General features: G+C 43.5%; 1 protein-coding gene across 6 annotated transcripts in view; it reads right to left on the bottom strand.

Annotated features, from left to right (window-relative positions):
- Nucleotides 1-8,269: 8,269 nt before the first annotated feature.
- The window catches only part of LOC144507860 (GTPase KRas), a 67,318-nt gene continuing 54,370 nt past the window's right edge, over nucleotides 8,270-21,217 (bottom strand). For 4 of the 6 annotated variants that reach the window (XM_078235264.1, XM_078235266.1, XM_078235268.1 and 1 more), the window contains exons 3-5: nucleotides 18,059-18,237; nucleotides 16,747-16,906; nucleotides 8,270-9,090 (exon numbers count right to left, since the gene is read on the bottom strand). In XM_078235264.1, coding sequence (XP_078091390.1) covers nucleotides 8,974-9,090; nucleotides 16,747-16,906; nucleotides 18,059-18,237 — 456 coding nt within the window. In that variant the 3' untranslated portion in view covers nucleotides 8,270-8,973. Of the gene's footprint in view, nucleotides 9,091-15,102; nucleotides 15,104-15,150; nucleotides 15,272-16,746; nucleotides 16,907-18,058; nucleotides 18,238-21,217 lie in introns of all 6 variants that reach the window. The other 2 variants (XM_078235269.1, XM_078235265.1) reach the window with 2 other exon arrangements.

Here is a 21,217-nt window from a genome sequence, read left to right as displayed (position 1 = left end):
TGCGCACAAACAAAAGACCGCCGGCTCCCCGCGCAAACTCACTGAGCAACCGCCGGCTCCCCGCGCAAACTCACTGAGCAACCGCCGGCTCCCCGCGCAGAATCACTGAGCGACCGCCCGCCGCCTTCCGCCTTTCAGGCCGGCCGCTGGCACCGCCCCCGTTACCCGCGCTGCGCTCCCATTGGCTGAGAAAGGGTTGTTCGCCACTTCCGGCCGGCTGGAGCGGCGGTTAGTTGGTCGCGCGATGATGACGCGTTCCAGTTTGAAAGGACGCTTCTGATTGACTACAAGAAGGAAAGGCGGGAAATAAGTCGCAATGATCCGAATGGTCAGTAGGTTATTGATCACATTGGTCACTCATCCCATTGACCAGTCAATACTTTAGTCACACATCCTATTGGCTATTCAATACATTGGTCACCCACCCCATTGGCCATTCAGTACATTGGCTATTCAATACTTTAGTCATACACCCCATTGGCTATTCAATACTTTAGTCATACATCCCATTGGCCTTTCAATAAATTGAGCACCCATTCTACTGGCCATTCAATACATTGGTCCCACATCCTAATGGCCATTCAATACATTGGTCGCACATCCCATTGGCCATTCAATGCATTGGTCACACATCCCATTGGCCATTCAATGCATTGGTCATTGAGCACACTGGTCATTGAGTACATTTATCACATTGATCATTCATCTCAACATGGTCAACCTATCCAATTGGTCAGTGTATTGGTTACCCATCCCACTGGTCACCTATCCAACCAGTCAATCTCACTCATTTCACAAGTCACATCCCACCAGTCCTTCATTGCATAGGTCAACTGTCATTGATCCAGCCCATATGTCATTCATTGCATCAGGTACAGGTCAATGGCAAGTAAGGTTTATTCACACAATAAAGATGGAAGAATGGATGATGTGCCACAGTGGCATTATGTGGGAATTCCTGGATGCCACTGCAATTCATGGAAACCACACCTATAGTAAGTGTCTGCAACTTGAAGGGCTTTGGCCCCGGGTTTATGAACTGGAAGCTGAACTGGAGGCATTGTGATTCATCAGGGAGGGGGAATGTTACATGGACACTTTGTTGCAGAGGGTGACAGTAGAGGAGCCTCAGTCCTTGCAATTGAGCAATAGGTTTGAGGTTCTTGCAATATTTATGGACCAAAGTGGTGAGCAGACTGACCATGACACACAGGAAGCCATTCAAATGGGGGAGTTAAAAGAAATGTGGTGGTAGCGGGGATTGTACTGTCAGGGGGTTAGACATAAGTAAGACTAGGATTATACACCTATGACTGTGTGGCCAAATTCCTCTCCAACTCAATTTTCAAGTTTGCTGACAACACCACCATAGTGGGTCGGATCTCAAACAATGAAAAAACAGTGTACAGGAATGAGATAGAGAATGTGGTGAACTGGTGTGACGACAATAATCTCTCCCTCAATGTCAACAAAACGAAGGAAATTGTCATCGACTTCAGGAAGCGTAGAGGACAACATGCCCGTCTACATCAACGAGGATGAAGTAGAAATGAACATAGACATAGAACATAGAACAGTACAGCACAGAACAGGCCCTTCGGCCCACGATGTTGTGCCGAGCTTTATCTGAAACCAAGATCAAGCTATCCCACTCCCTACCATCCTGGTGTGCTCCATGTGCCTATCCAATAACCGCTTAAATGTTTCTAAAGTGTCTGACTCCACTATCACTGCAGGCAGTCCATTCCACACCCCAACCACTCTCTGCGTAAAGAACCTACCTCTGATGTCCGTCCTGTATCTCCCACCACGAACCCTATAGTTATGCCCCCTTGTAATAGCTCCATCCACCCGAGGAAATAGTCTTTGAACGTTCACTCTATCTATCCCCTTCATCATTTTATACACCTCTATCAAGTCTCCCCTCAGCCTCCTCCGCTCCAGAGAGAATAGCCCTAGCTCCCTCAACCTTTCCTCATATGACCTACCCTCCAAACCAGGCAGCATCCTGGTAAATCTCCTCTGCACTCCTTCCAGCGCTTCCACATCCTTCCTATAGTGAGGTGACCAGAACTGCACACAATATTCCAAATGTGGTCTCACCAAGGTCCTGTACAGTTGCAGCATAACCCCACGGCTCTTAAACTCCAACCCCCTGTTAATAAAAGCTAACACACTACAGGCCTTCTTCACAGCTCTATCCACTTGAGTGGCAACCTTTAGAGATCTGTGGATATGGACCCCAAGATCTCTCTGTTCCTCCACAGTCTTCAGAACCCTACCTTTGACCCTGTAATCCACATTTAAATTTGTCCTACCAAAATGAATCACCTCACATTTATCAGGGTTAAACTCCATTTGCCATTTTTCAGCCCAGCTTTGCATCCTATCTATGTCTCTTTGCAGCCTACAACAGCCCTCCACCTCATCCACTACTCCACCAATCTTAGTGTCATCAGCAAATTTACTGATCCACCCTTCAGCCCCCTCCTCTAAGTCATTAATAAAAATCACAAAGAGCAGAGGACCAAGCACTGATCCCTGCGGCACACCGCTAGCAACCTGCCTCCAATCCGAAAATTTTCCATCGACCACCACCCTCTGTCTTCGATCAGACAGCCAGTTGCCTATCCAATCGGCCAACTTTCCCTCTATCCCACACCTCCTCACTTTCATCATAAGCCGACCATGGGGGACCTTATCAAACGCCTTATCAAATGGTCGAAAGCTTCAGGTTTTTAGGTGTCCAGATCACCAACAACCTGTCCTGGTCCCCCCCATGCCGACACTATAGTTAAGAAAGCTCATCAATGCCTCTACTTTCTCAGAAGACTAAAGAAATTTGGCATGTCAGCTACAACTCTCACCAATTTTTACAGATGCACCATAGAAAGCATTCTTTTTGGTTGAATCACAGCTTGGTATGGTTCCTGCTCTATCCAAGACTGCAAGAAACTACAAACGGTTGTGAATGTAGCCCAATCCATCATGCAAACCAGCCTCCCATCCATTGACTCTGTCTACATTTCGCGCTGCCTCAGCAAAGCAGCCAGCATAATTAAGGACCCCATGCACCCCGGACATTCTCTCTTCCACCTCTTCCTTCAGGAAAAGATACAAAAGTCCGAGGTCACGTCCCAAACAACTCAAGAACAGCTTCTTCCCTGCTGCCGTCAGACCTTTGAATGGACCTACCTTGCATTAAGTTGATCTTTCTCTACACCCTAGCTAAGACTATAACACGACATTCTGCACTCTCTCATTTCCTTCTCTATGAACGGTATGCATTGTCTGTATAGCGCGCAAGAAGCAACGCTTTTCACTGTGTACTAATACATGTGACAATAATAAATCAAATCAAATCAAGAGGGTTTGCAAAGGGAGTTTGAGGAACCAGGCATTAAATTAAAAATCAGAGCCTCTGGATTTCATCTGAACCATGTGTAAATTGGTATGGAGTAAATAAGATTAGAGAGAATAATGTGTGGCTCATAGACTTAGACTTAGAACAGTACAGCACAGAACAGGCCCTTCGGCCCACAATGTTGTGCTGAGTTTTATCTGAAACCAAGATCAAGCTATCCCACTCCCTATCATCCTGGTGTGCTCCATGTGCCTATCCAATAACCGCTTAAATGTTCCTAAAGTGTCTGACTCCACTATCACTGCAGGCAGTCCATTCCACACCCCAACCACTCTCTGAGTAAAGAACCTACCTCGGACATCCTTCCTATATCTCCCACCATGAACCCTATAGTTATGCCCCCTTGTAATAGCTCCATCCACCCATCCACTTGTGCAGGAAAAGTGGGTTACAGTTCGTTGGGCACTGGCATAATGAAGAACATAAGGTAGGATGTTGTAGAACTTCAAAAGAATATAGAGAGGTTGGTGTGATGGGCATGGGCAGACAGTGACAGACTTAATGCAGAGAAATGTGAAAGTCATCCATTTTGGTTGAAAGAACATCAAGAAAAGCAAAGAGTGTGCATGTGCATAAATCATTGAAGGTGATAGAGTAGATAACAAAATAGTTAACAAAGCATTCAATATTATAGTATTTAAAAATAGGGACACAGAGCACAAAAGCAAGGAGATTATGTTAAATTTGTATAAAACACAGATACAGCCTCAACTGGAGGATTGCTTCCAGTCCTCAAGGATGGAAGTGAAGTTTTCAGTTTAAAGTTTATCTCTTATTGTCACAAGTAGGCTTACATTAACACTGCAATGAAGTTACTGTGAAAATCCCCCAGTCGCCGCACTCCATCGCCTGTTCAGAAGAATTTAGCATGGCCAATGCACCTAACCAGCACGTCTTTCGGATTGTGGGAGGAAACCAGAGCACCTGGAGGAAACCCACACAGACACAGTGAGAACGTGCAGACTTCGCACAGACAGTGACCCAAGCCGGGAATTGAACTTGGGTCCCTGGTGCTATGAGGCAGCAGTGCTAACCACTGTGCAACCCCAATGGGTCTTGAACTGGCATTCTTTAAAGGATCAGGCACCCTCCTTGCAAGTAGGGTAATATTTAAGAACTTTTGCTGAAGTACTCTGGCGTGTTTTTGTAGGTGTTGTGAGTTTCTGGACTGGGCATTGAGTGTTGCTACATCCTCAGAAGGTAGGCACGGTAGGTGATCTGTCCACATATAGACTGCTGCAGTTCTGGGGACAGCAGTGACAGTGCCTCTGGGACTGCAGCACAACATGGAGATGGAGCAGATTCTGTGAAAAGAGTGAGTTCTGCGTAGTGTCGTCTGACAAATTGGAACTGATTTTGCTATCCTCATTGACAATGACAGGAGACTGTCAGGAACATCAGCCAATGCATCCAACCCCTCACTGTGCACAGCCATCAGCATTCTCTTGGAAGCCACCCCTAAGTCCTCTGCAGCAGAACCTGCCTATGACTTTGGCCTTTGATGAGTTGGCAAAAAACCACCCTTTACCCCCAGGTCTGAATGCAATACACCCATGCCTGAATGACTGACTACATCAAGCCCAATTCTATACTTGCTTCCAGACCACGTGCAGTGACAGCATTTGAGCTGATGACTGCGAGAGTCACACCAAATGATTGGCCTCCTCATTAATACTGTGCTGTTACTCTCTCCCTTCTTCTTGCTGTGGCTAGACAGGCAGAATTTATTTCTTTTTAATTCTTTGGTAGGATGTGGGTGTCGCTGGCTAGGTCAATATTTATCCCTAATTGGCCCTCGAGTAGGTAGTGGTGAGCTGCCTCTTGAACCATTGCAGTCTCTGTGGTTCCCATGTGTACACCCAGAGTGCAGTTAGGGAGAGTTTGAGGATTTTAACCCAGTAACAGCAAAGGAACGGTATTATCTTTCCAAGTCAAGATGGTGAGTGACTTGGAGGGGAACCTGCAGGTGATGGTGTTCCCATGTATCTGCTGCCCTTACCCTAATAGATAGTAGAGATCACAGGTTTGGGAATTCATAGAATCATACAGCCCATCGATCTGCACCGACGATAGTGTTGTCGAAGGAGCTATGGCGAGTTCTTGGGTGGCCAAGAAATCAGAATGGGACATTGGTTTCATGGAATGGGGGTGGAAACAAGAAATCCATGGTCACTCCTTTAACACCTTACCCCTCACGCCAGATCTCAGGAAGAGGGCTGCTCCACGATGTGCGGGAAGTGATGAATTGGTATCAGGCTGGAGCATGCCACCATCCTCAATGTTCTCAGTGACACTGGATGCCACAGGCGCCATCATCGTTGGGCCCATTATGCCAAGAGACATTCCCCATTCTTACACCAATTCTGCTCTGCTCCATTTATCATGTGGCAGTTTGTTCTACCAAATTTATGGTCACTAAACCTTCAGCCATAGAAATACCGATTTTCTTTACTCTATCGTAACCCTTCATAACTCCAGAAACACCTGCAAGAATTGCCTGGCTTTTATAGTTTGTAAAAAGGTTTGACACTTTGAAACATTGAAGGGACGTACTACACCCAAGCATTCATTTGTACTAGTCGATTCCCCTGCTGTGGGACATTAAGTTAGAGAATACTGTTCTCTAGAACAGTAGCAGTGTTATGCCAATGTAATTTAGTACCGCAGAAAGATCATGATTTGCTTTTTATTGACATTTTAAACATGGTATTCTGGAATTGTTATTGGTGTTCTGGGAATCAAATGGCACATCTGTTCATAATTCTATGTAAACTAAATCAGTTGCCAATTTATTATACTCATGCATGAATGGTTTTCTTATTTAGATAGTTTTGAATTCAAAAGTAGGTCCAGTCCAAAGATGTATGGATCAGGTTGATTGGCTATGCTAAATTGACCCTCAGTGTCAGGGGGCGTAGCAGGGTAAATATGTGGGGGCACATAAAGAAACAGGCAGGAGACAGATACACGAACCTGATCAGCATAATACATGAAACATGAGAGATAGAAAGAGGAAGCATAATTATTAGAGAGTATTGCACAACAGCAGAATCAGTAATATTTTGAATTTATATTGTATTAATGCAAATCACTTCAGAGCACTGTACATCAAACAAAATTTAGCACTAAGCCAAGATATGAGGCAGGGCAGAGTCAGGCAATTTTATAGAGGTGGAAATAAGCAGACTTCATGGTGGCGAGGATCTGGGATCAGAAGCTCAGTTCAGTTTCAACTACAACATCAAGCTTGCAAATAATTTGGTCCAGCAGTTGGCAGGGGCGTATAGAGGATAGATGCAGGGAAGGACTGTAGCAGAAGAATGATGAACAGTGGATAGGTAAACCTTACAGCTGGGAGATGGATCAAAGCATCAAATGGCACGGAGCTAGGTGTAGGAGGGTAGGTTTGGGACAGGGGCGGGTGTAGAACAGCAGCAATAGCACCATATCAAAGGTGAACTGTAGCATGAAGCTACTCAGCAATTGAGTTACCAAAGACTGATTAGACCCCCAAATGACTCGCCCTTTTAAGATTGAAAAATGAGATTAATATTTGCTAGTTATGCAGTCTACATTGAACACACTTTTGATCAGAATTACATATCCTGCTCATAAGTTGGGCATAATTTATAACTCCATATTTCAGATAAGACAATCATGTGGGACTGTGCAAAGAAGAACAGACATGCTGGTGCATTGGCTATGCTAAATTCTCTGTGTACCTGAACAGGCACTGGACTGTGTTGACTAGGGGATTTTCACAGTAACTTGCAGTGTTAATGTAAGCCTACTTGTGACACTAATAAAGTAAACTTTAAACATCTCTCCTGACAAATTAGCTGGTTATTATTACATTATTTTTTTTTAAAAAGTGACTACATTTCAAAAAGTACTTCATTGGCTGGAAAGCTTTTTTGGCCGGACATTGAGGTCATTAAAAGATACTATGTATTGGATTACCATTCCTGGGCTTTTTGGATTTACAAATAGGAGAATGGTCACAACGAGGTCATGGGATGCAGACAGAGTTTGTGACATCCTATAGTCAAATCCAACATTACCGATCCCTCAGTGATTGGTTAGCATAACAATCAGTATTTAAAATTTAAAGCTTTATTATTTATTAGCTTTTTTATTAGTATCACAAATAGGCTTACATTCACACTGCAATGAAGTTACTGCAAAAAACCCCTAGTTGCCACACTCCGGCACCTGTTCAGGTACACTGAGGAAGAATTTAGCATGGTCAATTCACCTAACCAGCACATCTTTTGGACTACAGGAGGAAACCTGAACACCCGGAGGAAATCCAAGCAGACAAGGAGAGGTGTGCAGACTCTGCATAGACAGTCACCCAAGCTGGGAATCTAACCCAGGTCCCTGGCGCTGTGAGGGCAGCAGTGTTACCCACTGTGCCACCATGGTTTACTTCAAGATCATTGCATTGATAATTATGGGCAGTGCTGTGGCACAGTAGTTAGCACTGCTGTCTCAGTGCCAGGGACCCGGGTTCAAATCCCGGCTTGGGTCACTGTGTGGAGTTTGCATATTCTTCCCGTGTTTGTGTGGGTTTCGTCCATGTGCTCCAGTTTCCTCCCACAGTCCAAAGCTGTGCAGGTTAGGTGCATTGACCATGCTAAATTCTCCCTCAGTGAACCCGAACAGGTGCTGGAGTGAGGCGACTAGGGGATTTTCACAGTAGTTTCATTGCAGTGTTAATATAAGCCTACTTGTGACATAAACAAATCTTAAACAGATTAAGAATGAAGCACCTTTGTAGTCAGGCTTGAGTCAATAATGCCATGGGTCTAGTGTGCACAGACACAGCAAAGCTTCAAAAAGAAAGTCAGAACAAGCTCAGGTTGCTTTATTATTTAATCACAAAGTACAACTTTTGTCGTCAAAGCCATTACGACAAATATCAGACAAAACCTTCTACAAACATTACAAAGTCTGACACTGGCCACTTGGCAGTTCTGTAGAACATTAATGAACATTCCCAAGTCAGAACAACTAAAAAGGATTCAGAGAAATTATATCATTGACAAACAATATCATTAACAAAAAGCACAAAGTATAAAATGTGCACCTTTAAAGTTTTACAATCATACAAAGATATTAAAATATATCCCAGGTAAACCATTCATGAGAGGTGGAACCTATCAAGCTATTGGCACTCAAGAGGAAGTATATATTTTTATATATATATATTTTCAGCATGATAAATAAAGACAAATGTGTTTAGAAAGCATAGTTACATGCGCAAAAGCCCCAGGGGAGTAGATCAATTTGTTTTTAGACTGACACAGTTATGCCTATTTAACAAAATAATGGCAAACGCTCAGGGAATACTGGCACATGAAGGAAATTAAGCAAACACATTTTAAACCAGGCTATAATCTAACAGCTGTCAGTTGTTCTGAGCAAAAATTTGATAAATGTAATGATAAAAAGAAAGCCTAATAACTTAGTGTAATGTACAAAAAAATACAAAAAATATCAGGTATTACTTTTCAAGCTAAGCATATGTCTTCCACACTAAAACATGTTCACATAATTAAACACTTTTTCTTGGTTTTGTTTTTCTTCTTTTTTTCACCTTTACTCATTTTATCTTTGTGCTTTCGAATTTCACGGACTAGTGTGTAGAAAGCATCGTCAACGCCCTGCAAATAAAGAGGAGGCACACATGAGTCTGTTCCCCTCTCAGTATCCACGGTCAATTTTGAATTACCGAACTCAGTTTCTCAAACAGATCGCTGACCAGTTACCACCCTCATTCATATATAAAAAGACAGGAATTTCTATTGCAGTCAGCCACCTAGACAACAGATTGCTTTTCCTTTGCCTCCCAGAGATACCTAGACACTGTTGCCCCGACGCAGGCATGGCAGGATATAGCATCAAGTGTTCCAAGCAGACATGAGAAGTTGTGCAAGGTACTTTGGAATGTTAAGTGGCAGGGAGGTTGTGAGTTCCATATGGAGACAGCATCCCCCGCTCCACCTAATGTAAAAACCCTCCTGAATCCTGCAAAAGAATCCTACAAAATTGAGATATGCAGTAGTTTCATGTAGAATCAGTCTGGGGTTGATTTTCACCTCAAGAGGAAACTGTACAGGAGGTCCTTCTTCACTTTCTCCTCATCCCCGTCCCAGAATTCACAATATTGAGCTGCAGGCAGGGAAGGGGATCCTCATTAATTTAGAAAAATGATCATGTTGCATCAGTGGAACCCCCCGAGAGGCTTTTATTTAAGTGTCACAAGTGGTCTTACGTTAACACTGCAAATTAAGTTGCTGCGAAAATCCCCGAGTTGCCACACTCAGGCACCTGTTCGGGTACACGGAGGGAGATTTTTGCACGGGCAATGGACCTAACCAGCACGTCTTTCAGACTGTGGGAGGAAACCGGAGCACCTGGAGGAAATCCACACAGACACGGGGAGACTTCGCACAGTGACCCAAGCCAGGAATCAAACCTGGGTCCCTGGCACTGCGAGGCAGCAGTTCTAACCACTGTGCCCTTTTAATCGGGGAGTTGAGGGGAAGAACTACAGCAACTTTCCTGATGGGAGAATAGTCAGCAGCTTTTAATAAGGACAAGGGACCCCAAGAGATTTATTTTATTATTCACATCATGAGATGTACGCATCATTGGCTAGGCCAACATTCATTGCTCATCTCTAATTGCCCATTGGCTTGATGAGCCACTTTGAACCACTGCAGTCCATGTGGTGAAGGTACATCCGCAGTGCTGTTAGAGAGGATTTTGATCCGGCAACAGTGAAGAAACGGCGATGGTGTGTGGTTTGGAGGGGAACTTGCAGGTGGTGGTGTTCCCATGTGTCTGGGGACCTCAGAGGAGGTGGAGATGGATCATCCATTTGGCATTTCTGGCTGAAGATAGTCACAAATGTTTCAAGCTTGTCTATTGCACTCATGTGCTGGCTCCCCATCATTGAGGAAGGGGGAATAATGGAGCCTCCTCCTTTTCCAGTTGTTTACTTGTCCACTGCCATTCATAACTGGATGTGGCAAGTCTGCAGAGCTTAAATCTGATCTACAAGACCACAAGAAATAGGAATAATAGGCCATTCAGCCCTTCAATATAGTCCTGCTATTTAATAAGATCATGTCTGATCTAACACTCACTAAGTCCACTTTCCTGTCTTATCTCCATAAATTTTAATTCTCCAACTGGTTAAAAACCCAATCTCAGCCTTGAAAATGTTCCAGGACTCTACCTCCACAGCTTCCAGGGTTAATGAATTCCAAAGGTTCACCACTCAGAGAAGAAATTCTTCCTAAATCCATCTTAAACGAGTACTCCCTTTATTCGGTAACTCTGGCCCTACACTCTCCCATCAGTGGAAACATCCTCCCCAATATTTACCCTGTCTAACTCCCTAAAAACCATATACATTTCAATCACATCACCTCTCAGTCTTCTGAACTGCAAGTACAGACCCAACCTGTTTAATGTTTCATAATGTGGATATGCTGGCGTTGGACCGGGGTAAACACAGTAAGGAGTCTAACAACACCAGGTTAAAGTCCAACAGGTTTATTTGGTAGCAAACGCCACTAGCTTTCGGAGCGCTGCTCCTTCGGCAGGAACTCCCACTCACCTGACGAAGGAGCAGTGCTCCGAAAGCTAGTGGCGTTTGCTACCAAATAAACCTGTTGGACTTTAACTTGGTGTTGTCAGACTCCTTACTAATCTTTCATAAGGCAGTCCCTCTATACCCAGGTAAGCCTCCTCTGTACTGCCTTCAATGATAATATATATTTCCTTAAATAAGGAGACCAAAACTGTACACAGTATTCTAGATGTGGCCTCACTCATATCTTGTACAGTTGCAGTAACACCTCTATTTTTATACTCCAGCCCCCTTGAAATAAAAGCCTGTATTCCATTTGCTTTCTCTATTACCTCCTGCACCTGTATAACAACCTTCTGGGTTTCATGAACAAGTCCCTTTGTGCTAAGCTCTCTGTAGTCTCTCTCCATTCTTTCCTCCAAAATAAACAATCTCACATTTTGCCATGTTGAATTCCATTTGCCAAATTTCTGTCCACCCACTTAACCTGTCGATATCTCTCGTGAGCTATTTCTATCCTACACACAACCTGTCTTCCCTCACATTTGCATACCCTTTGTTCCTGCCTCCAAATCATTATGAAGAGTTGCGGTGCCAGCGCTGATCCTTGTGGCACTCCACTGGCCCTCCAAACTGAGAAAGTTTGGAGGGCCAGTGGAGTGTTTGCTACTTGTTGTTTCCTGTTAGCTAGCCAATCCTTCATCCATGCCAAAATACTGATCTGTTGGTGGTATGATAGCTTAGCTCTGTCTATTTTGGCACAATGTGGAGATGTCGGCGTTGGACTGGGGTAAACACAGTAAGAAGTTTAACAACACCAGGTTAAAGTCCAACAGGTTTATTTGGTAGCAAAAGCCACACTCACCTGAAGAAGGGGCTTAAGGCTCCAAAAGCTTGTGGCTTTTGCTACCAAATAAACCTGTTGGACTTTAACCTGGTGTTGTTAAACTTCTTACTGTATTTTGGCACAATCAGATCTCTCTTTTAGGGCAATTAGTAGCTTCATTGATAGCCGCCATGGAGAGTCTAAATCAGTTCCACACATCAGACCCACTCCCATAGGCTAATCGGGCAGTGAATCAGTCACCATATCAAAAGGTTCTTCCCCATGAAAATCCCCCAGGTTTGGCATGCGTGTAGTCCTGTGCTGTGTTTCACCAGGTTGGCACCTCATTCTTAGGTATGTCTGGTGTTGCTCCTGGCATGCCCTCCTGCACTCTTCATTGAACCTGGGTTGATTCCCACAACTTGGTGGCAATGGTAGAGGTGGTGGTTGGGGGGTGGGGATTTGGTGGACCACGAGGTTATAGATTGTGGTTGTCTATAGTGCCTCAAGGGTGCCCAGTTTCGAGTTGCTAGATTTGTTTGAAATCTCTCTCATTTAGGACAGCGGTAGTGCCACACATGGTGGGGATTTGAACCCATGTCCTCAGAGCAGTAGCCTGAGCCTCTTGGTGGCACAGCGGTTAGCGCTGCTGCCTCACAGCGGTTAGCGCTGCTGCCTCACAGCGCCAGGGGCCTGGGTTCAATTCCTGGCTTTGGGTCACTGGAGTTTGCATGTTCTCCCCATGTCTGCGTGGGTTTCCTCCGGGTGCTCCGCTTTCCTCCCACAGTCTGAAAGACGTGCTGGTTAGGTGCATTGGCCATGCTAAATTCTCCCTCAGTCTACCCGAACAGGCGCCGGAGTGTGGCGACTAGGGGATTTTCACAGTAACCTCATTGCAGTGTTAATGTAAGCCTACTTGTGACACTAATAAATAAACTTTAAATTAATGTCCAGTGACATAACCAGTTTTATTACAGGTTTCCAGCATCTGCAGTAATTTGCCATCGTTTTAAGGAAACAACCTTGGTCAACAAGCAGTAGAGATCCCAGGGACTAGGCGAAACAAAGCCATAGGATACAAGAGGGGCAAGTTTTAGAAAGAGAGAACACAAGAAAAGTTTGTACGGGATAAAAGGATAACATTAAACATTTTTACAAATATATTAAAAGGAAAGAGGGCAATGAAGAGTAATATGGGCCCATTCATGATAGACACAGGTGAAATCAAGAAATGACAGACTTATTAAGTACGGTAGCTACTTTTGAGTCAGACTTCACTATAGGATGGGGATAAATACAGAGTCGCAAGAAAAACTAAACATAAATCATGCAGGGACCAACTAGATTCAATACAAATAAAGGAACTGGGTTGGTGAAACTATTAAAGACAGACAAATCCACAGGTTCTGATGGATTCCACTCCTGGGGATTAAAAGGTGAAGAAATAGTTGACACATTAGACACGACTTTCCAAAAACAGACTTGATTCAGGATCAGTCCCCTTGGAAAATTGCCAACATCACTCCACTGTTTACGAAATGAGGATTAAAAAAAACATTTATGGGATGTGGGTGTCACTGGCTAGTCCAACATTTATTGCCCATCCCTAATTGCCCTCAAGGTGATGGTGACGAGCTGCCTTCTTGAAACGCTGCAATTCATGCGGTGTAGATACACCCACAGTGCTGTTAGGGAAGGAGCTCCAGGTTTCAGACTCAAAGTTGAGGCAATTATTGGTGATTAGTGTCAATTGTGAGGATGTTGCTGGTAGGTGTTGGGATCAAACTCATTGAACATTTGGACAAATATATGAGCTGATCTGAGCGGGCCAGCAAGACATATTTTCAACATTGAATTTTTTTGAGGTGGCAACCAACATCATACATTTATGGATGTAATTTACTTAAACTTCCAGAGGCATTTATTCCATAAGGTTCAAAACACAAGATGATTAACAAAATGAGAGCATATCACATCACATCAGAGACAATCTATTCATTTGGACAGGGAATTTGTTAGGAGGAATCGACCTTAAGTACTTTGTGGCATCTCTTGGTAATGTGTTGGTGAAATTCCTGTGGTTAGTAACTTGTACTGAACTGTACCGGTCCCATTTAGAACACCGGGGATAAAACAATACCATGCACGATTTCATAATGCATCAACTATTAGCTGGATTAAAAATAAATTTGTTCTTCTTTTCAAAGTAATGATAGAGACTTAAAGGATTTACAACCATAAAACACTAGGTGGAAAAAGTCCCATACTCCTGCGGTGGACAATATGTTTTTAAGCAGCATTAAACTAATATTTCCAGTTGGTTAGCAGGCTTGTTTTAACACGTGTGTTGGTAGTGCAGCAGAATGCAGGGGTATTTACTGAACTAGTTCCCAAACAGAAATTGATCAACCGATTCTAGATGTAGCAACATACCAATGTATAAACAAAATATGTTATTACATGTCAAGACTTCAGGCATGTGGAGAGACAGCAGAAGCCGGAAATTCCCCTCGGAGCAGAGAAGGTTAAAGGGATATTTTCAACAAGTGTTCGGATACTGATGTTTTGATTGGGAGAAATAGTTTCAACTGGGAAAAGGGTCAACGATCACAAAATACAGATTTTAGATATTTGGCTAAAAGAACCAGAAGCGAGAAGAGGAGAAATTTTACTTATGCATCGAGTTGTTATAATCAGAAATGCAGCAAGTTGTAAAAATAGTGGTGAGATCCAATCCAATAGCAATCTGAGAGACAGCCTTTAGGACCCAGATGAGGAGGAATTTCTTCAGCCAGAGGGTGGTGAATCTATGGAATTCATTGCCACAGAAGGCAGTGGAGGCCAAGTCATTGAGTATCTTTAAGACAAGAGATAGATGGTTCTTGATTGGTAAGGAGATCAAAGTTTACAGGGAAAAGGCGGGAGAATGGGGTTGAGAAACTTAGCAGCCATGGTGGAGCAGAGTTGATGGGCTGAATGGCCTCATTCTGCACCTATATCTTATGATCCTATGAACCTTCAAAAAGGGAGAATTAAAAGAGGGAAAAAAATATCAGGGCCACGGGTTTAACTGGATAACTCTTTCAGGTGAGTCATTACAAGCACGATTGGCTGAGTGGCAGCTTCCTCTTCTATAAGATTCTGATATTCGAAGTAACCGTGGTAGCAGACTCGTGCTGTATCAAAATATCCAAAAAAAGGGACATGAGTAAGTAATCTGCCTCAGGTTTTCCACAACACTTCCCCCACCCTCCACTAAACCATGAGGGTCTTGTGTCTCTGAAGCTCACAACTTACCATGTTACATCACAACACATTTAAAGGGCACACAGCGTGCAGTCTTCTCTTCAGTGTTGATTTTTCTCAACCTATACTGGCGAATCTCACGTACCAATGTATAAAATGCATCCTCCACTCTCTGCATTGCAAAACACAACTCCTTCAATGATCACTTGCATAAAACAGGTACAAAAACATGCAGGTCCTGGAGGAACCAACAGCAGTGCTTTCAAATTGCAACAGAACTCCCTGGTCACTTTCTCTCCAAAAGGTTAAAATAAGTACCTGAAGAATAGAATTACATCGATTTGCCCCTTGCCCCCCCCCCCCTAATCAGCAGCAGACAAGGAGTTGTGATTTTAGCCATGCAGAGATTCAGAAGTAAAGAACACACCATCACCAAAGGATTATTCACAGTCCTGAATGTGCAAATCAGAAGGTTTCAGGCCGTGTCTCATTATTCATCACAAAAAAAAGGAAAGATATTTGGAACAGATATGAATTCAATTATGCAGAGAATCAAGGAGCAGCGAAAATTGCAGAGGGTAACAAAAAACAATTTTATCTCCATCATACTGTACAATGCAGCAATTTCAAATTCTGTATAGGAACTTATACATCAATGTCTTCCTAGATAGAAATTTCAGCAGGAGTGAAAAATTGCACAAACCATTGTTTTAAGGCTTTTAGTCATGTGGCCTAGCTGGGTCATCATGTTAACAAGCCAGAGAACCACATTACACAGCTAATGCAAAAAGCAGGCAACAGAATCATACTAGTTAAAACAGAGCTGCAGAAATCTACAATTGTGCAAACGCGTTTTTGGTCATGTCCAAAGCACAATGTGTGCATTATACGGGAACAAAAATAGCAGCTCCCTTCAAATGGATGTTATTAAATGCCATCACATTGGAACAGTGCCACCTCTTGTTACACAGAGGGAAAAACACAAAAGATCAAATTTTATCATGGAAATTTGCAGGAAAACACTGAGCTTTCAGATTAGCTTTTTATTTAATCAGCAAGACAACCAAGAAAGTGCTGACACACACTTTCCTTTCATTTAACCATTTTTCAGGTTGTGTATTAACCTGGAAGACTGCTTAGGAGTTGGGAGGTTTGTATAAACAGGACTATAACAAATTGGTTAGAGTCAAACTGCTAAAAATGTCAATTTGAATCCCAATTCAGTCTTACTAGTGCTCGGAAAAATGCTTCATTTGAGCCAACTTAAGGTCCTTGTTGATTCCTGATATCTCATCACAATTAGATATCTCACACAAAAGAAGGCTGGAATTTTACCATCCTGCCCGCCACAGGAATCAGAGTGGGGGCGGGGCGAGAACCATGGAAAAGTCCATTGACCTCAGGCAAGGTTTTATGGTTTCAGGACAAACAAGGCTGTAAAATCCCACCCAAAAAGTGCTGTTCAGATTTTCTTTTTTAAAGCCCGTCAACTGTGAATCTGAAACTGATGCTTGGTACAGGTGAAAAAAAAGCTCTGCATTCAGACCAGGAGGGTATTCAGCCCCTCAAGCCTGCTGCAACATCCAATCAAATCGTCACCACTCAACCTCAACTCCGTGCGCTTGCCTGTACTCCAAGGTCACTCACCTGTCTCGTTTTTGCTGACGTTTCAATGAAAGGAATTCCATAACTTCGTGCTAGATCCTGTGCTTGTTTTGTGTCTACTGTCCTTGTGGGCAAATCACATTTATTTCCCACTAGGACCATTGGCACATCATCAGAGTCTTTTACTCTTTTTATCTGTTCCCTGCAAACCAGAGAAATAAAAACACAATCTTTACTTTTTTTTAAATTCGCGTCTTCAGAACGACATCACGGTAAATTTGACAGATAGGGAAAGCAGTGTCACATTGGAGACATGCCATTGTTTAGTCAATGTCAGCAATAAACATTCTCATGTCAAGTGTAGCATAGCCACAGGCAGAGTACAGCTGCTTCTCCCCTGCCAGAACAGTTTGCCATAACCCCCAAATGCAGTAAATTGGCTCCACTGCAGGATTGGTGAGTTTTGCTGGCCCAGTCTGTGCTCCTGGTTTCAGAATGGGGGGGAAACAAAAACCTACATTTGTTGCTCACCTCTGTCAAATTAACATTTGGTGTTCATTTCCTCAAAATTTTAGACAATTCTGAGCTGACTACTTCATCCATTAAGACATGAGCAGGGACTGCCCAGGTCACGTCAGTCAGTTCCCACGACTCAAGCAGGGAGAAGTATGGGGACGTGCCCCCTCATCAGTTTGGACTCAAGTCAAATTCAGCAGGGATAAACCAATGTTCCATTTCACTGTGCCTACCCACCCTCCAATAAAATTCATGTCTAATTTTATGAAAATGGCATTCTGCTAAAAAGAGAAAAAGTCCAGCGGTTTAAAAACACCCATATCCCCAGAGTTCAGAAATCTTTTTTTTAAAAATATGTTCGACAGCAGAGTTGGCCACGAAATAATTTGTGCCCGTGCTGGTTTGAAAGCTATCGAGTTAATTCACATCCCGACACTGCTGCCTCAGCCCCAGGGACATGGGTTCAATTCCCGGCTTGGGTCACTGTCTGTGTGAAGTCTGCACGTTCTCCCCGTGTCTGCATGGGTTTCCGCCAGGTGCTCCGGTTTCCTCCCACAGTCCGAAAGACATGCTGGTTAGATGCATTGGACATGTTAAATTCTCCCTCAGTGTACCCAAACAGGCACCGGAATTTGGCGACTAGGGGATTTTCACAGTAACTTCATTGCAGTGTTAATGTAAGCCTACTTGTGACTAATAAATAAACTTTAAACATCTCGCAAAGGTTTCCATTTCAGATTTATAGTCAGAAACTGTTCCATTTGTCTAAAGTTGTGTTAAATTGGATGGACGAGACTTTTAGAAAGTGGAAGAATATGACCTCCCTTCCAAAACCCACCTATAATGATGAATATCTTCAAATGATTTAATGTTATTTATGGCAAAGACACACAAGAAGCCCTCGCCCGTCCTCATGTACTGATCTCTCATTGCACTATACTCCTCTTGACCTGCTGTGTCGAGAATATCTAAAAGGCATGTTTCTCCGTCAATTACTACTTGCTTTCTGTAAGAATCCTGAGAACAAACCATATGAAAGATGAGTTAGAACATTGATTGCAACTTCCTCAAAAAGCAGTAAAAATACATACAGTACTGAAGCAATCGACTCCAGAGGAATCTCAAAGACGTACAAACCAACAGCAAGCACATGTCCAATGTGCTCTAGAACTTTGATATTAGTGAAGCAAAGGGTCTATATATGGGCGGCATGGTGGCACAGTGGTTAGCACTGCTGCCTCACAGCACCAGGGACTCGGGTTTGGTTCCCGGCTTGGGTCACTGTCTTTGTGGAGTTTGCACATTCTCCCCGTTTCTGTGTGGGTTTCCTCTGGGTTCCCTCCCACAGTCCAAAGATGTGCGGGTTAAGTTGATTTGTCATGCTAAATTGACCCTAGTTTTGGGGGATTAGCTGGGTAAATATGTGGACTTACAGGGTAGGGTGCGATTGTTATTGGTGCAGGCTCGATGGGCCGAATGGCCTCTTTCTGTACTGTAAGGATTCTACGATTCTATAATATGTTGGAGTGACCAAAAGCCAATAAATACTGCTACCCCACACAAGGACAACTAAATGTCCTGGTGAGAGATAATGCAGGAAACTTGTCAGTTGGTCATTGTCACAATGTAAAAGCAATGTGTAATTTTCATTTTGAGATGGGACAAAGCAAACAGAATTTTTTTTAGAAAACTACAAAATTCCACAAAACAAAACAGCGGTCAGCTACACAAAAACTATCAAATAATAGACCAACATGAATAGGGGCAGCACGGTGGTTAGCACTGCTGCCTCACAGCACCAGGAACCCAGGTTCAATTCCCGACTGTCTGTGCGGGGTTTGCACATTCTCCGTGTCTGCGTGGGTTTCCTCCGGGTGCTCCAGTTTCCTCCCACAGTTCAAAGATGTGCGGGTTAGGTGGATTGGCCATGATAAATTGCCACTTAGTGTCAGGGGGACTAGCTAGGCTAAATGCATGGGGTTATGGGGATAGGGCCTGGCTGGGATTGCGGTCGGTGCAGACTTGATGGGCCGAATAGCCTCCTTCTGCACTGTAAGGATTCTATTCCATATTTCAGGAGTGCGTCTTGCCTGTCCACTCGGCTAATATTCTGGGTTGACGAGATGAAGGGAAGTGGTTTCAATCTAGCCTTCCAAAAGGGCCTATGGTAAATGAGTGTGCAAGAGAATTGGTTAGAATCATAGAATCCTTACAGTGCGGAAGGAGGCCATTCAGCCAATCGAGTCTGCACTGACCACAATCCCACCCAGGCCCTATTCCCGTAACCCCACATATTTACCCTGCTAATCCTCCTGACACTAGGGTCAATTTAGCACGGCCAATCAAGCTAGCCTGCACATCTTTGGACTGTGGGAGGAAGGAGAATTAGTCAGCCAACAGAAAGCTGTGGATTCAGTACACTCCAGGTTTTAATCAGAAGTCACCAGATGTACTGTTAGAACGGCACTCATTTTCACACCATTGATGGACAGGAATTTTCTCTCCTGCCCCGGTCAACACGCTTCCTTTGGATTACATTCACCTTTACCACTGTGGGTTTCAAAATCCTCCAGGTGTGCAGTTTATTAAAGAAAGGTTTATTGATTAGTCACAAATAAGGCTTACATTAACCCTGCAAAGAAGTTACTGTGAAAGTCGTCACACTCCGATGCCTGTTTGGGTTTATTCACCTAACCAGCACGTCTTTTAGACTGTGGGAGGAAACCGGAGCACCTGGAGGAAACCCACGCAGAGACGGGGAGAACATGCAAACTCCACACAGACAGTGAACCAAGCTGGGAATTGAACCTGGGTCCTGTGCCCCCACTGTGAGGCAGCAGTGCTAACCACCGTGCCACCCACTCTTAAAGTTTGGCTTTAAGAAAGTGAAATCATGTTTTAACTAAGTTATTAAGAATTCTTTGAGGAAGCAACAGTAACTTCATTACAGTGTTAATGTAAGCTTTACTTGTGACTAATAAAATAAATAAACTTTAGGTGTCACATTAAAGATTAGTACAGAAAATAAGAGCTCATGGTGTAAGGGGCAACACATTAGCTGACCAATCCTTTATCCATGCTCACAGGAAACAGTGTAGGGATAACTGGTCACTTTCAGGTTGGCAAGATGTAAGCAGTGGAGTGCCACAGGGAACAGTGCTGGGACATCAACTATTTACAATCTATGTAAATGAGACTTAGATTATGGGACTGGTTGCTAAATTTGCAGATGACACAAAGGTAGGAGCAAAAGTTGTGAATGAACGCAAGGAGTCTTGCAGAGGAATATAGAAACGGTTAAGAGATTGGGCGAAAATTTGGAAAATAGTATATGATGTGGGAAAATGTGAACTTGTCCACATTGGCAGGGAGAATAGAAAAGCAGCATATTATCCAAATAGAGAGACTGCAGAATCCTGTGGTGCAAGCCGACCTAGGTGTCTTGGTACATGAATCACAAAGCGTTAGCATGCAGATACAGCAAGTGATTAGGAAGGCAAGTTTGTCATTTATTGCAAGGGGAATAGAATCTAAAAGTAGGGATGCTTTGCTACGGTTGAGGAGACCACATCTGGAATACTGAGTCCAGTTTTGGTCACCTTATAAAAGGATATAAATACATTCAGAGAAGTTTGGAGAGTTCACTTGACTGATATGGGGGAATGTTGCAGAATAGTAGAGCAAACGGCCGACTCCTGCTCCTAATTCACGTGCATATTAAGCAGTGCTTTCTGAGATGAAGGAGTTATCTGGGGCCTGTTTCTATTGAAGTTTAGAAGATTGAGGGGTGATCTTGTTGAAGCACACAAGATTCGGAGGGCAACTTGGCCGGATGGATGCTGAGAGGATGTTTCCCCTTGTGAGAAAGACTAAAACTCGGGGACACAGTTTGAAGATGAGGGGCATCCCATTTAAGACGGAGGTGAGGAGATTTTTTTTTTGTCTGGGCCATTGTCTGGGCCATTGAATATTTTTAAGGCTGAGTTAGACTCATGAT

Source organism: Mustelus asterias, chromosome 19 (genome assembly GCF_964213995.1).
Source record: "Mustelus asterias chromosome 19, sMusAst1.hap1.1, whole genome shotgun sequence".
NCBI lineage: Eukaryota > Metazoa > Chordata > Chondrichthyes > Carcharhiniformes > Triakidae > Mustelus > Mustelus asterias.
Note: the sequence above shows the minus strand (reverse complement) of the source record. Positions and strands in the feature narration are given on the sequence as shown.